The sequence below is a fragment of the Anopheles ziemanni genome, chromosome 3 (assembly GCF_943734765.1).
Source record: "Anopheles ziemanni chromosome 3, idAnoZiCoDA_A2_x.2, whole genome shotgun sequence".
In the NCBI taxonomy this organism is placed as follows: Eukaryota; Metazoa; Arthropoda; class Insecta; order Diptera; family Culicidae; genus Anopheles; species Anopheles ziemanni.
The window spans coordinates 37,507,860-37,525,150 of record NC_080706.1 but is presented as its reverse complement, the minus strand read 5'-3'; the positions used below and the strand labels follow the sequence as shown (position 1 = coordinate 37,525,150).

The 17,291-nt window shown below is 44.6% G+C and overlaps 2 protein-coding genes across 2 annotated transcripts; both read left to right on the top strand.

Annotated features, from left to right (window-relative positions):
- The first annotated feature begins 199 nt into the window (after positions 1–199).
- On the top strand, positions 200–1,221 carry LOC131287448 (uncharacterized). Its single transcript, XM_058316496.1, has 4 exons — positions 200–345; positions 474–676; positions 795–972; positions 1,044–1,221. Exons 1-4 carry the CDS (start codon positions 228–230, stop codon positions 1,088–1,090), a joined length of 546 nt encoding a protein of 181 aa, XP_058172479.1. The 5' UTR covers positions 200–227; the 3' UTR covers positions 1,091–1,221.
- A 2,629-nt stretch (positions 1,222–3,850) lies between these two features.
- On the top strand, positions 3,851–16,291 carry LOC131284688 (uncharacterized). The gene is made up of 6 exons (XM_058313552.1): positions 3,851–3,983; positions 6,204–6,268; positions 8,050–8,415; positions 9,671–13,162; positions 13,456–13,551; positions 14,219–16,291. The coding sequence occupies exons 1-6, from the start codon at positions 3,911–3,913 to the stop codon at positions 15,677–15,679; spliced, it is 5,553 nt and encodes a 1,850-aa protein (XP_058169535.1). The 5' UTR covers positions 3,851–3,910; the 3' UTR covers positions 15,680–16,291.
- The last annotated feature ends 1,000 nt before the right edge of the window (positions 16,292–17,291 follow it).

The window sequence follows — 17,291 nt, the reverse complement described above, 5'->3', positions numbered from 1 at the left end:
AAAATGATTTCTAGTCGATACGAGATCAAATAAACATCAGATCCCATTCACTTCCCTAGAAGAGCTAATCACAATAAAATCAGAATCCATATGTAGCTCCTCATAGCGATCGGATTCAACTCTCAATCCAGCTCCGACATCACCCCTCTACATTGGAGTTTCTTGACATTTCAATTCTTGCATCTTCCGATGATATCAAGTTCGGAGATGCAACGCTTCGAAAAGCTATGAAGTACGATCAAAACCGTGAACTTCTGCCAATTTCTTTGGTCTTTTTAATAGTTTTTCGATTTATATGTGCTGCCGAAACGGAAAGTAACAGCGCGGAAGAGACAATCATTGAAGGTAAGAGGTGTTTTTCAAGTATTTGTTTACACTGTACCACTGCGGGCAAACCCCCCGACGAATGGAAGTATTTTCAGCCGGAAGATACACTTTGTGACGAAAACCCGATCTTTTTGTTCTCCTTCAAGATTTCTTTATCTGCCGCACGTGTGGAAACGATGTTAGCCTAACGAATCTAGCATTTGACAAGTACAGCCCGCTGGCATTGAGCGCAACCAATCACACTTTTTCGGAAAAGCGTACAATACTCGTACAGGAAGTACAAAACCCTCGCGGCATTCGGTTTAACATCTTTCTCGTCAAGCAAGCCAACTGTGCGAAAGTTCATCCGGTAAAAATCCTGCTGGCCAATGTCATTAGCAATCCTTCCGATAGCGTGTGGAGCGAGCAGTAGTTTTAATTATCGATTTTTGTTTCGTTTACTCTCCACTTGACATTGCATTTCGTAGTGGAGCAGCAAATCGACGTGGTTTCCAGGATACGCATGGAAAGTTTGTGTTTGCCCTAAGTGCCATACGCTCATTGGATGGATGTTTGAGCCGATCGAAAACGCTACTGCAGAGCTCAATTTCCCTTCGGACGGTGGTTTCTACGCGCTTATCTTTCAACACATCATCTCCGAAGGATGTAAGTTTTGACGGGGCAAGCAAATGGATTATGTTTTTTATGCTAATTATTTTGTTTGCTAACAATTTCAGACGCAAACTCTTTGCTTATGAAAGAGAAAGCATTAAGAGATAACTGATAACAGCTTTTTAAAAAGTAAAAAGAGAGTGGATAAATCATGGTCGATCCCAAAAGACACATAAATATCCTTTCTCCGGAGGAGCAATCCTTTCTAGAGGAGTGTGAAACAGCGTTCGCACATCGATTCACAGATCTCGATGCGGAGTTCATGGCCCACTGCCAGCGCCCGGCAAATCCGCCCCCAATAGTGCATCCGTGGAACGTTCGACGTGGAGGCGGCGGTGGAACGTCATGGAGAGGAGGCTATGGTGGTGATCGACGAGGAGGCTGGGGAAGAGGAGGAAATTCGCAACCGCGATATCGACCGTATAACAGAGGATATCGTAGGAACAACTATCGCGATGGAGAAAACTATCATAGTGGCCGCGATCAACACACATCGCATTCGAATTCGCGACCTAACTATCGTTCGGAAAATCGTCAATACGAACGGGAATCTAACCATTAATTTAAACATGCGATCGGTAAGCTAGTACCGAGCGCTAGTCACAGCTGCAATGGGGATCTACCCTTTCGAACCCATTAATCGAGTGTTTATCAATGCAGATGCTTTGCGCGTTGTAAATAAATATCTGTAAATAAAGACTGATTTAAACCAACAAAAACCATTTCTCGCAATAATCAAATTTTACAAGGATGACAAGATTAGCATGAGTTTACTACATTGAATACATCGCTACATGTGATTCGGTCGGGTCATGTTCTATGCCCATTTGACCCCTGCCACTGAAGGCTTGTCTACAAGTTTACATCTTGCTTTTATGTTGTCTTTAACGGTTATGATGTGATAATAGATGTATGTTTAGTATATTTACTATTGTTATCTTTATGTTTCTGTAATATACAGAACTGTGTTTTTCGTATCGTATTTTTCCTATAACGACCACCTCCGTTAGCATATTTGCCTAAATGATGTGAGTTTAAACCACTTACCTATCTCTCACACACACGCTTTTAAACGATCGTGCAAACTTGTTCTTCACGATCGAACGTGAACTCACACGTGCAAACAGTCTCGAAAAGGGAGAGGGATCGTCGTACATTTCTCTCACTATGCTCGTGACTGCGCTTGAAGAGAGTGCGTGCATTACACGGTCGCCATTCACGGCAGTGTGGTGTTCGGTTCGTTTTGGTACAGTCGACAAGAACGGCTTAACCTTTACGTAGGGTATTCTATTATACGCGCGGTGCCCCAGCATTACGAAGTGTTTCGGTCCGAAATCCTACGTGAACACTGCACTGCTTCGCCAAGGAAAACTGTTCCAGTACTGTGTGAATCAGAGGAGAAAAGCGGAGTGTAATGTGAATTTAAACTCGGTCACTTATCCAGCGAATGTTTTGGCCCCGGAAAACTAATGCATATGCAATACAGTTGACACTAATTTGCATGGATTATGTGCGCTGTGATTTTACCGTGCGTCCCGCGTTTGTATGTGTGTGTGCTGTGAGCACGATTACACGTGTGTGCAGTCATTTCTGCGTGTTTCGATGTGAGAGATCGCGTTTTAGCAGCCCCAGCAGCGTGCGCCTGCGTGCTTGAGCTAACTGCTTTGACTGTCTGCTTGCTGTCAGTTTAGCCACGAAAAGACGATCGATTTAAGTACGCGATGTCCAAGTCGCTGGACAGTGACATGAACGAAATCGCGCCAAATGTTTTGCAGGAGAAAATTGATTTTTATATGTGCAAATCAGCATCTCCAGTTAGAACTTTAAACGTGCTTCAAACCGATGTATTTAGTGAATCGTGAAAATTTGTGAAAAATACCCCTCACCAACACAATGGCTTATTCTTACCCAGAGCACATACTACCACACTGTTCCACGGACACTAATGGTTTTAAATGCAGTGGATGATGATGAAATTGTCGAAACCAATGCCAGTGTCTAGCTGGTGTACCATTCGCTGTTTGTAAATCTCGATTAATGGTTATGAATTGAGCTAAAGAAACCCAAAATTTCAACTACGATCACCGATTTTCATCTAAACCTGTGATTAGGCGACGCCAACGGGGTGTGCGTGGCCTTGCTTAAAAAAAGGAGAATAATTCTCTACAAGTGTGTTGAATCGATAATGATAATGTGTGTTGGCCAGGTTTTATAGTGGCGCTGGTTTAATTACCTAAAGGTGTACAAAAGTGCCGTCGTTATCTGGCAAGCTGGCGGTCCGTAGTACACTACTATACCAGTCGAGCCACAGTGTACAATAGTAGATATGAGCACGTAGTGGTGTAGTATACACCATCCCAGAGGTGTTGTACTTAGGGCAGAGAACAAAAAAACCAAAACAATCCACGGTTCGACCACGAAATGGTTGGTACTTACGTTGCGGTAGTATCCGAAGAAAAGTGTACCTACGGCGATTCAAATTGACCCCTGCTTTCCGGTAGTGATAATAAGCCTCGAGTTAACGAGTTTCATGATGACCGGATGAAATGTTTGACGCGCTTGCACTGTTCTGTTAAATGTTAAAAAAAAAACGAATCTCACGGCATGGGTAGTGTGGGGTTCAGAACGACAAGTGTTAGATTCGAAGAATAAAAAAATGTTGCCATCAATTGAAAACAGTGTGCTGTGAGCTAGGAAAAGTTCCAATTGCTTCAGGTTCAGTTCAAATGTTTCGTTCCAAAGTGTCATGTTAGTGCCAAAACTGCAATAGGCAGCGTGTTCCATTATGGTGCGGCGCTATCTGCCAGTGCCCAACGTGGATTCGATATCTTCGACACGTTATTAATTAGTTTCTTATTGGCAAACAGTCAGGGGAGCGGGGCCACCTTGCGTTGGGGCCTCACTGCTCTCCCCAAAGCGTGGCTCACTCGTTATGACCGACCTATCCACGAATGCATGTTTTGATGCATTATCAGTGCTGAACAATGTACACCTCGTCGAAAATGGTAAGTATTAGCTACCGTTGAACTGACGAAAAGGCATCGATATTTTTCAGTACGTTTTTGGAATTTTTCAAGCAAAGTTATAAGTATACTGGGGATTAAAGTATTTGTTAGGTTTTCCAACGATGCATAAAATAAGCTAAACTTACATTTGTTTTCCGGTGCACTATCCGATTTAATTATTTTCATCCAAAAGCTTGCGTACATCTGTTCTATCACAACACGGCGTTGAGTCTAAATTTGCATGTGTTTCGCTTCATTACAATAAAATTGATTCATAAACTACAGCAAGCTCATCTGTCTCTCATTATTACTTCTTGAATTCGTACATGTGATTCATTTCGGTCTCGTTTTTGCTGCTCTTGCACGAACACATTCATCGTGGTATTTTTTTAATCGTTTTTCCTCCTTACCTATACAATGAAAAACCATGAATTTGAGCCGATTTTCCCAACCGCATTGCGCAGCCAGGATAACATCACTAATACAGGCAGCCAAACTTTAATGTTTTTCATGAAAAGATTCTAACCCTTCGAGGGTCAGGGTAATGTTTTGTTTTATCTAGTGTTTTGTTTGAATATTGTTTTTTCGTGCCACTAGTCTTGTATTTTTGTTAGCAAAAATGACTCATAGTTTTTCGTTGATTTTTCAAGTCAATGCTTTCATTAAAAGGCTACCCGGTTGACAAAAATTCAAATTTTTTGCAGCTGCAATGTAGTACCAGCAAGTTTTTCCATGGCAGATTGCTGGGACTCTTGCTGGAACTACATAGTACCAGCAACAATTACAATTTCTGTCAACCGGGTACGCTTGCCACACTTTTTTTTTCATAACGAGTGAGAAATGCATTGCAAATACGAGAAAAATCATGCAAAGCAAGCATTCAATATTATTATAAATTATTTGGGATCTTAAAACACCTGGTCCAAATTTAACAATTCGTCAAATTTCGAGCGAAGGTAAATTATGTTGGTGTGAAACAAATAATTTTACTTTAAAAAAAATTACAGAGAACCTGCCGCGTAACGTGCGTAAATTTTGCTGTAGCATTACTAGCATAACTTTTTGATTTGATTTGATACTTACCTGATCGTTAAACATCATCATTTTTTTGTAAACCCGCTTCTCATCTAACTAGCTTCCTATTGAAGTTTTACGAATGATATTAAAGTTAGATGGGTTTCTCAATGGAGCTTAAAGTAACTTATTCAAATTCATAATACTTTTTTTTTTGTAATTTAAATTTAACATACACAGGAATGATTTTTTTGCAATTTTGAAATATGTTGACAACGAAAGGTTAACCGATGGGCAATAGCGGCTGTGTGTTTGTGTGTGCGTAAAGGGAAGCAATTAATGTGCCTTTCCCGGCCACATACTACGTATAAGCATGACTCAAATAGACAATGTTGTCGTTCATCTGCACATCTTCCACGTAACTCGCAACCCCCTTTCGCATCCAACCGGAATCGTCCCTGTCGTTCGAGCGCACATAGATTTTCCTCTACACTGTTACCGGTATGTACGTGTGCGTGAAAATAGTTCATCACACAAGCACGTTTGTCACGCGATCTGCTCATCTCGGCGCGTCGGCAGAGAGCGGCCCAATCTTAGTATGCGTACGCGATGCTGCGGTTCCTTGACGGCCAAGACGATCGTCGTGCACCAGCATAAGGAGAGCGAACGATCTCGCTCCTTTAGTATAGTCGTAGTCGCTGGCTGGCCCAGTAGTGTGGCCATCGTCTTGCCGCCCGTCGGTACATTATCCTTCGCCAAAAGGCCTTTAATCAGCGCCCGTAGAGTCGAAGAGCGGGCCACCAAAGCGAGCGGGGATACTACAACGTCCTCCGAATTTTCTTATTCATTCCAATTTGCTGCGTTTGTTTCTTTTCATCTTGCCCCGCTATTGCTGCTGCTGCTGCTGCACGGAAAATCGGACACATCGTACCATTTACGCACGAACACACGAAAAACAAAAAAAACACTCAAACCTGCACCTGTTCCCCTCGGTTAATGTGACGAATCCGACCCTACCATCGGGCCGCTTCTGACCATACTCCATCGCCACCGTCCATCGTCGTGGGATTTTTCCGGTTCCAAACTCATTCCGCCTGGTGAATTGGACGGGATCCCCCGATCTTGAACCGGAACAACATTACGTCTCGGATTCGGATTGCTCTGGCTGGCATCGTTCGCGCACGGTTGTCGTCACAATGATCCTAGTGTGCAGCATCTGCGGCGCATCGCATTACACCCAGAACTGCCCAGAGTACGCCAAGGGAGATCATGTAAGTAGGGTACTTTATTACTACTTCCGTTCCGGGTCAGAGGGGGTTCCGAACTCGCGATCGATCGGGCAAAAGATGATAACACCACCGCACATCACGACACGCACGCACGAAGGATTGCACCGAATGTGAGACGGAATCGCAGCCCCTAGCTCCGTGAAGTGAATTTTGACAGCTCTTTCGCTGAGCCTTAGTTGGCGCTGACTCGCGTGTGGTTTTCCTTACACTTCGTCATGGACACGTCATTCTCGCTTCCACAAGATTGCTGATAGCGATGGGATCCTTTTCGACCAACGGTCGGATGTCGTATGTGCACCGACAACTCACGATTGGTGGGCAGCGAGGACCAGTTGGAAAAACGCATTCCTTTTATGGAAGAAAATCCGTTCTCACCGTCCTCCTACGTGACTGTGCCCAGTCGCTTTTCCTCATGTGTGTGGTGTGTTTTGCAAGTCTAACTAAGTTGCGCCTCTGGTGGTGGTGGTAGTGTGTGTATATATGCGTGTATTTATGTGTATGTTTGCACTTCCGCTCCCCAGGACGATCAAGTTAGGTACGGGTGGAGACTTCCGGCGGTGGTGGATTTTTTCCCCGGCGAATCGAGGCCAGGCCCATCGAATCCTGGAAGGCGAACAGCGACGAAGGAGCTTGCAATACTGGGGCGCTGATTAAATTACATAATTTACGCACTTTATAATGTCCATGACAACACACATGTGCGCACTCCGGTCCCCATTTGGATTCCGATCTGCGCAGATCGCTCTTCTCGCGCACGTTAGCTGCCGAGAGCCGGACCTGTATGACGATTTTTCGGGGTGGGGTCGACAGGAGGCGCACCCCTGTACCTTCCGCACTTCCTCCCGCACGGTATCGGGATCATCGATGGAGCCGCCTGGTGTTGGAAGAGGTGGGCGCATGGAATAGGGCAGATGTAGGGTGGCAGTGTAATGGTGATGGTGGAGGAAAAAAGTCAATATTTTTATCCTCACCAGCATCCCTAACACACAACGACACAGAAAAAGGCCTTGAAGACCCGTGTAGGTGATGCATGTGTGCGGATGTGTGCCCATCGAGCCATGAGGAAAATTCCTTGAGTTGTATTGGTGGAAAATTTTTATATACGAGAGAAAATTGAGCAAAAGAGAAACTTATTGGGAAAGTAGAGTATGTTTTCTTGAGAAGAACATTTGTCGATCGTGGAAAATGCGAGAGGACAGAGAGACAGAAAGAGGGATAGAATGCGAGAAGGAAAGTTTGCACAAGAGCACGCGCAGTGGAAAACTTTATGGAAAACACATTGCGCTGCGCGCCTGGTTCATTGTCGATGACGGCGACCACTTTGCAAATGGTTGGATCGGACCCTGCAAAGGGAAATGGGTGTTATTGTGACTTGTTTTTCACAAGCCTCCTGCATCTCTCCCCATCCCGCATACACTCTGCCGCTTTTTTGCGTGGGCAGTGTGTCTACTGTTAAAGATTTTCCCCTCGTTTTTCCCTCTCGCTCGGGCACACATTTGCTCTGGGTTCCGTGTCACTTTTCCATTCGGTGGAAAATTGGTGTCAGCGGAATGAATCGGAGTGTGAAGGAACGGAAACACACACCCACACAAACAGCAACGTGCAGCTGCTGTTTTGGCCATCTTTGCACGTGAGCCTGCGAGTGTGTTAGCAGTCCCGTTAAAAAGGGTCTCTTAACATTTAAATTTCAACAACAATAGAAACGTTTTAACTCAATTTTCGTATCCCGTTTCTTTCTTTTTATTTCGTTGCGTGTCATCCAGGTTAAGGATAAGCCCTCGCTTAACCTTTCAAGGTCATCGGTGCCGAACGGCCTGCTGATAATGGACACCCAGCAGGGCAGTTGTGTCGTGACGTCGCAAAAGTTTGCCAAAGGAACCCGCTTCGGCCCGCTGCTTGCCCAGAAGTCCTACGTGCCGATCAAGAATATTCCATTTCCGCTCGTGCTGTTCGCCGGACCGTACTACCAGTCACACCAGCCGCAGGACGAGTACAGCAGCGAGCTGCAGACGCTGTTCGGCAGCGGCCGCAACGTGTACCTGGACACGCGGAACGAAACCAAATGCAACTGGATGATCCATGTCAGCCTGGCCCGGTTTTCGAACGAGCAGAATCTCATTTGCTATCAGGTAAGGCAGGTCCTGGTAACCGTCACGTTACGTCGCGCTTTGCAATCGCCCCAATTAGAATGTCGTCGTTCTATTGGTTCGCTTGGGTTCGCACAGCGCCCAGCAATTCGGTTTGCTGATTAGAGTTTCGAATTGTGTTTTCGTAATGTTTATTTGCTCTGCTCTGCTCTCTCTCTCTCTCTTTCTCCTCCTATGCCTTATCAAGTAAACTCTATCGCAAACATAGGTACCCTGATACCTTAACGTACACAGACGTGCGTTTTTGCTCTTCCTTATCTGTAAGCACTCGATTTTTAAACTAATTCGTATGCCAGAAGGTCATTTCCAGTTGTCGAAAAGCGTTATTATTTCTTTTTTTTTAATACGATGCCGTCACTTTTAACCTCCGATCTTCTACACCTTTTTATGGATTGCGGTCACGTTGACAAGAATATATTGTTTCGTTTCTTATGATTTTTTAAATACTTTGATGTGAACAAATTACCGTTTTTTTTGCACAAAACCTTCCTCGTGCTACATAACTCCAGTATTGTTGAACCTTTAAAGATATGTGTGTAAAATTTCTTAAATTTGAAAAAAGAAACACTATCCTTATCTTTGCCAAGTTGCGCTATGGATTAATTGGTTCTCATCTCTACCTTTAACGCAACTAATCAATACACTTAATTTGTTCATATAGAATTTTTCAAAATATATGACAGTTCTACCGAGGTGTTTATTCCTTTTTCTACATTTTTAACATACATTCAAATTGTTAGCAACCCTTTTCTTGCCTTGTTTAAAAAAAGTAAAAAAACTGAAATTATATATTTGTATATAGAAGATATTTATGTAAAAAACGACCCCACACACAAAGATAACTTTAAATGGACAAAAATACTGTAATAGAGACAGAAAAATAGCTGCAAGGCTTTTCGTCGAAGTAAAACGGGATGTTATTCGCGAAAACACGGTATTAGTATTTGAATACAAAATGCAATCCTTCATATATGTTAGTGTGAAATAATTACTATTACTCTTCATAGAGAATTGTGCAAAACGCCTTTACTAGAAATTTGGCAATTTGTTGTATGAAAACTGTTGTATATGTCATATTCTGTACAAGTTCTTAAGCTTTTTTAAAATTGATCAATCAGATATATGAGAAACAAGATGTCGTATCATGATCAGTTTGAGAAGGCATCAACAATTGATTTGTCAACACTATTATTACCGCAAAAATAAAAATGCGCCCCTTTTGATGCATTAATTACAGGAAAACGACGAAATCTACTACACCGCAGTGAAGGACATCGAGTTGGGAGATATACTGCGGGTGTGGTACTCGCGCAACTACGCCACCAAGATCGGAGCATCTCTGCTGGAATCCAGCCCGTACGATATGTGTAACAACATTCTGCGTTCTGTCAGCATGGACTACGGGTTTGATTTGGAGAGAGGGTTCACGATGGATGAATACAACCATCCGCCGGTGACAGTGGGGAGCAGTGGCAATAGCAGCAGTGCTGGGGTCAATACTGGTTGTAGCAATAGCACCAACATCAGCAGTAGTAGCAGTACCATAATGGCTCCCAATGTTAGCTGCAGCACGTCCAACGTGATGATCTCATCCGTTTTTGATGATCACAACTCACTGTTGCATGGTATGAGTGGAGGTGCTGGTGGAGGTGAAATGCTCGACATAGACAGCAACAACAATAGCAGTACTTTCTGCTCTGCCGTGGCAGGTGTTAAAGGGACAGCATCATCCACCCTTACGTCGTACGATAAGGTGTCCCTTCCACCGATCGATAGCCTAATGAAAACATCTTCACCCAAGTATGCCAGTACTTCCTCGCAGCAGCACATTTTCGATATCGATCTGCTCGGTGTCCCGGTGTCCTCGGCGGCTACGGTGCTATCACATCACCCGACAAACGTGCCAGATTTGGTGGATGAATACTTTAACTCGCCCTCTTTCGTGTACTCTAGTCATCTTGGGCCGCATCTACACAGTCATCAACCACAGGATCAACCGGATCACGTACACTTCCAAAGCTTCCACCAGAACCAACAGCAACAGCAGCATGTGGGAATCTTGTCATCAACACAGCAGGACACAGCCCAGGAGCTGCGCCTTGGACGAGATCTTTACTCAACCGAGCAGCAGGGACACACCGTGCAAAGTGCATCCCATCATCTCCATCAGCATCACCACCACAACCAGCACAACCACCATGGCCATCAGCAGCCGATCGCGTCGAATACAACGTTGCCTGACTATCAGTGTCTTCCGGATGATACCCTTAGCCCGGCAGATCTCATCAACATTTCTCTCGGCGCCAGCGACATCAACATTGCATTCGATTCAGCGTTCAGTGATGCCGGTGGAGTAGCGGATCTAGTGGGTGGGAGCAATGTAGGCGCCCACCCAATGCTAGCATACGAGGGCACAAATGATGGCGTTGAAGAAGCGTTCGGCGATGGTGCCGGGTTCGATCTGATGGCCACAACGAGCTCCACCGGGAGCGGTACCGGTATTGCGGCGAGTAGTGGTGTAGTTGGGATGGAAAAACTGCACAGCCGTTTTTCATCGTCGTCCGATTCGCTAATCACACTGAACGATGCAAACCTTTCGATGGCCGCCGTCACGCCGACATCGACGATCGTTTCCTCCGCCCTTGGCGGACCGGAGGTGGACGTCGACAAGAAGTACGTTTGTGAGGTATGCCTGCGGAAGTACATGACGAAGTCAAACCTCGATAAGCACGTTCGCAAACATAATCTCTTTCTGTGCGTGTTCTGCATGAAGCTCTTCCAGCAGGCTGACGAGCTCAAGGAACACGAATGTACGGAGCGAAAGTCTAAAACGGCTTACCTGCACTGTCCGAAGTGTTTGAAGGTGCTCTCTAACTCGTGGTCACTGCAAAGACACATGAAAATACATAAGGATCTCACCCCGGAAGAGGCAACGCCGCTACAGGGGGGTGCATCTGGTGGTGGAACGGCGGAAGAGGTGGGAAAATTAGGAAAGTTTGGCGAAGGAACGAACAACAGTCACACCACCACCAATACTGCCGCCGCGACTACAACCCCAAAGGAACCGATACCGTATGAGGATCTGTCCAATTCGACACCCATCGAGGAGCTAAAGCCGACCATTGACGTTACAGAAGGGGGAATTGTCGACACCACAGCGGCACTGATGGGTTCTGGCAGCGAAGGACCCACTGAAAAAGTGGAGGCAAAGTTGCCCAACCCGCGCCAAGAACAGCATTTGCTCACGGAGGCTGAAATCAAAAAGGAACACGCCCCTGTCAGGGTGATGACCGCATTATCTCCCTCATCCCCTTCGGTTGGACTGGTGGGGGGCACCGGTGCCGTTCTGTCGAATCACAGCAGCGTCCCGGTAACGAACACTAGCTCCAGCCAGGATATGCTGACAAACGTGCAGGCGCCAAATGGCAAGCAGCTGTACAAGTGCATCGTCTGCTCGAAGCTGTTCAAAAACCCAAACGCACTCGAGAAGCATCTGCGCAAGGTGCACACAGTTTATACGATTTCGAACGATTACAAGTCGGAGAAGAAAGTATTGAGCCAACTGAACCAGAAGAAAACGTCCCCCATTAAGCCGGCAATTGCGAAGGCACTCGCGACGAAGCTGTCGCAGAAGAGCAAAAAACAGGAAGAAATGGCTGCAGCTGCCGCGGCTGCTGCGGCTGCGGCAGCGGCCCAAGCCCTGGCGATGGCTAATACTGACCAACACCACCCGGATGGGCCTCTATCGCATCTACGTGCATCTCCGATTCAATCCAAAGGAAGTGGTGTAGTTGGCGGTGCTACGGAACTCGGTACCTTAATACCGTCGCAACCCAGACCGTATGCTAGGAAGAAAAATTCTATCGGAATTAGCACTTCGGATGGAAGCTTCGGCAACACCGTAACTCATCCACTTGCCGGAGGAAATGGAAAACACACCACGCTGCACCTCGGTTCCACCGGGCGAACGGAGGCTGCTGTTGTTGCGCACAACTCCAAGGAGAACGGCGGTGGAGGTTTGCAAAATGTAACATCGATTGCAAATGGTGGAAGCACTGCTGCGATGGCCAGCACGGGCCCGGCTGCAAAGTCGCACAGCATTATCATTATCTCGAACGTGGAACTCACCAACAACAATCTGGTCGATACTAGTCAACTATTCTTGAATCAAGGCACGGCCCACCACGGTGGTGTGGTGGGTAATAACGGCGTAGGCGCATTAAGTAGTAAGATCGACGTGAAAGTATTAAACGCTACAGACCAACTACCGAAACTGGTGCCAATTTCCAACCATCACCACCACCAGCGTAACCATCATGCGCAACATCAACACCATCCACATGTCGTTCCCCAAACGCAGGGCCAATCCGGTGCTACAACGGTGCAGCTTTCCGGGACGACCATCGTTGTACCGCCTGCTACAACGCTACCTGGACACAGCTCAACGAATGGTGGCGCTATGCATGAAACCAGTGTTTACCCGTCGGGATCGACCACTTTTGTACGTGGTAAGGCTGATAATAGCGAAACAGATGCAGGCACCGCATCAAGAGATACGATCGTAAACGTGTCACTGTCATCAACGTTGGCTCGAAACGATGCGCAAATGCTTAACTCTGTTGGATCAGTGGTGGATCAAACTACCAGTGTCCTAGAGGATGTGTTTATGGATGAGAAGGGCCATTCGATGGAGGGGGCCACTTCTGTGATCAGCCATGATGAACTATCCGTAAGTAATACCCCAGCGACCAGCGTATTTCAATTACTTGTTTCGCTAACAAGCTTAAACATTTACAGCACCAAAACATGAACCATGATTTTATGGTCTACGATCATGTTTCGTTTATGCAATAGTACAATAGAAATGATGTCTGTTCAATGTTTTCATGTCGCTTGCGCTGCTCAACTAACATGCCTTCATTGGTTTTAATTTTTCGTTTATTCTCGGCTTGTTGATGCTGCTCGACTTACCTATCATTCACAAAACCGGCTTACTTGCGCCGTCTACGATCGTTACGATAGAACGATAATGATTGCGCCGCGATGATCGATGAACCCAACAATGCACAGCTATCGCAAACATTTCCCTGCGAAGAATGCGATCGTACTTTCACGAAGGTAATTGATTTGCTTATTTTTTCCACTAACGCTCGAAGAATAAAATATTAGAAACTGCATCCAAATTTACCAAGCATGATTCAATCAGCACACTTCCGCACCAATTACCAAGCATGTGATTCAATCAGCAACGGAGAGCTATACCATCGGTATATGTAACTCAGAACTTAAACCGCCGATTCCTGGAGCTACCGCTACGTCATGTGCAACGCCGTTGCAGCAAAGTTGGCCATGCAAACACATTTAATAATTTGTTTTCTAAAATCAATACTTTATGTTAAAACCAAAATGCTTTATTTTTCAATAAATGCTTCAGCATCCCATTCGAGGATGCAGGATACGTCCATGGGTTTAGTTCGGATAGCATCATATTGAAAACAATTTAAAAACATTAACTTATATTTACACCGATACGTTTTGTACCACATAAGCGGTTCTTTCAGTTTTCGCTCGTCTATTGGATCCATCCTTTTTCTTTTTTAGATTTTTTATTACGTTGTGAAGGCGTTATATCAATTAGGTGCCCCCATTTACAAGTATATTTTAATTACCTTATTAAAAACTATCAAAAATAGTACTGCAATGCGCGTCTAAACTTTTCTAATTGATAAATCTTGCCATGCTCATGATACATTTTTTACTTTTAACTTTTTTTTTTCCTCCACAGAATTACCAACTAAAACGTCATATGGAAATACACGACAGTGTGTACTACACCTGTCCATACTGTGATCGTCTACCGCTCAAAGCGAAAGCATCACTGCGCAAGCATCTGTACAATGCCCACCCAGAGCGTGCGCCGCCAAAGGAGCAGATAAACAAGTTTATTTCTACCCTCGTGGTTACCGACGAAAACGTGCTGCACGAGCTGACCCTGAAAAATATGCGCAAAATTCGCAACAAGAGCGCCAAAATGCAGGCCAAACAGGCGCAACAACAACAGCAACTGCAACAGCACGTTAGCCAGCAGGGTGCCGCGCAGCATTCACCACAGCAGAGGCATCTGCTGGTGACTAACGTTGGCGATTTTAATGAGTCGGCAGGCGAAAACGTTTCCGCCCCTTCCCCGGAACCGGCCGCAAGTGGAGGCGGTGTTATTTTGTACGAGAATGGACTATCTGATTCGATACTCGACGAGCAGGGCGAGGAAATGCTTTCCTTTAAAACTATATTCCCTACCGAGGAGGGCAGCATTGGTGAATCTTCGATGGATCAGTTGGACCACGTGGCGTTGGAAAATTGCGATCAAAGCAGCACGTGCAGCAGTAATACCACGAACCATGGTCCGGTCGCTTGCAGCGAGGATAAAAAGCGAAAATCGAGAACAGAACATCGCGAGCAGTATGTTATGCAGCAACAGCAGCAGCAGCAGCAGCAGCGAAGGCAAAGCGAAACCCATTCGCCAACTGCCGGAGGTAGCTATGTTAAATGCACCGGCGGAAACAGCATCGACGACGGGGTGATTGTTGGTGACGGCAAACGCATGAAGATCCTTAATGTATCCACCGAGGGTGGAAGTGGTAGTGGTTTGCAGCGATTAAACATTTGCGGAAACGATACATCAAGGGAGAGTATGCTGATAGGCTCACGCTTTCCAGCAAATAGAACGGCACCAACAACAACCACACCAGCTTCTAACGGCGCAGGGACTGCGCTTCGATATTTACGTAAAAATCAGTACCCTCACGGTAGCGGCATCGTTTCCCCAACCAGTACTAGTAGCATGGAGACGACGACTCCTAGCACCTCTTCGTCAATGTCGCTTATGTCTCACAATGGCCAGCAGCAGCAGCAGCCACAACAACAATCTCATCATCATAACCACCACCATCACGGCACTGGCCCGAACAGTGCACTAGATGGAGGCGGTCAGCTAAACCTAGACAGTCTGTTCGGAAATATATCGATCGACAACTACGAATTCGACGACAATGCTACCATTCAGTCGTTTAGTTTGATTGAGGAGAAGTTTAAAACGTCGTTCGATCAAATACAAGAAAAGCTCGATGCCGAGCTCCCGTTCGACGAAGAGCAAATAAAGTGGCAGAACAACCTGATGGCAAACGATTCCTCAAGCGAAATCGGAGATAAGCTGCTCACCGGGGAAGAGAACATAATGCTTATTTAGTAAACTATATTTTAGTTTTCCAGAATCTTCTCTGCAGGGTGCTCAGGCACTTCCTAAACCCATGGCAACCAGCAAGACACCCTATTGAAGTTTTTTACGATAACGAAAGGGAAGCAACGTTTTCTGTATCAGCCTTACCGAGCATAACGTAGCAGAACGGCAGATGGCCCCATTATTGTAGGAACAGTTTACTCAGCTTTTGTTTGTTATTACGTTTACCTCATAAGAACAGTCATAACGCTATACGAACCGGCGGTTTTCACTTGGGCCACACGAGAAACGAGCGTTTCGTAAATATTTTCGTTGTTTATGCGTCGTTTTCTTATTTATTTATTCTATTTATTGGACGTTTTTGCTTGGGAAAACTAGATATTTAACATCGAGAGCTACTTGAACTCTAAACCAAAGCATTCACAAGACCATACAAAAAAAAACTTAATATTATTACGATAAGATAAGCTTTGATCGTTGAATTAATTTATCAATTGTTTATTTATTAATTTCAATTTAATCGTTAACGCATCATCCATCGGAAGATTCTCACGAATAGCATTGAAAGTTTTATGAATGTTCACTTGCCATACTTTTTTGTGTCATTTGCTTTAACTTATACTAACCTTCAAGAATATAAAACACAAATAAATAACGACGATCATTAACGAGCGTCAACCACATATAGCATCACATGATAGCTTTAGCTATAAATTCTTAGAAAATTTTGCTATGATTCCTTTCAAAAATGCAAGTTAGTACATCATTTCTCCTAACATCTTTAGAAGGATTTGATTTCAACACGTGGTTAATACATTAGCAGAAGTAAATGTGCCTACGACATTTTGTTTCAATCCATTCACTTGCCCTTATGATAATCGATAACACTTTGTTGTAGTGTTTATTCGAGATCAGGGCACTCTGCATAAAACGAGATTCATAGTAAAAAATATAGAAACGAATATATAACCAGAAGAAAAGAACTGAGAAAACATAACGAGCACAAAAAAGGTGAAATGTCCTTGGCTAGTTTCAATTAGAACACAGAATGATGCCGCACAGTGGGAGAAGGAAGCTGTAATCAAACCAGCAAGGGCAAAGGGCATGGCAGATAGGAGAAATAATCATGACTGATAAACTTATTTGTATAAAAGAGGACCATTGATAGCTATCATTTAAACTTTATCAATCGTTTTCCAAACCTTTACGCAATGATATGGCAGCAACGCAAAGCAATATTTACATCAAATAGCGCATACTGTTTGCATAACTAATTTGATCGTTTTATTCAGTGGGGATACAAGAAGGAAGTAGCATAAGTCGAATTTGTACGCTTGATAACAACTATTTAACCTAGTTTTAATATGACGGTGCCATTATAAAATAAATTCATTCAAATTTGTTACGTCAAGATAGTGCCGTTGATAACTGACCCATAGAAGTATAGAGAAGAAGGAATCGTGCGCCAAAAAATCTAGTTTTCGGCCAAATTGTGGAATCTCATTATAACTACCAGCGACCAACGAGTGACTGTTGTTTAAAAGTGGATACAAATCACCGACTGGTTAAATTGGTAGTGAATTGATTCAAAACCAAAGGTGAAGAAGAATTTGCCATTGTG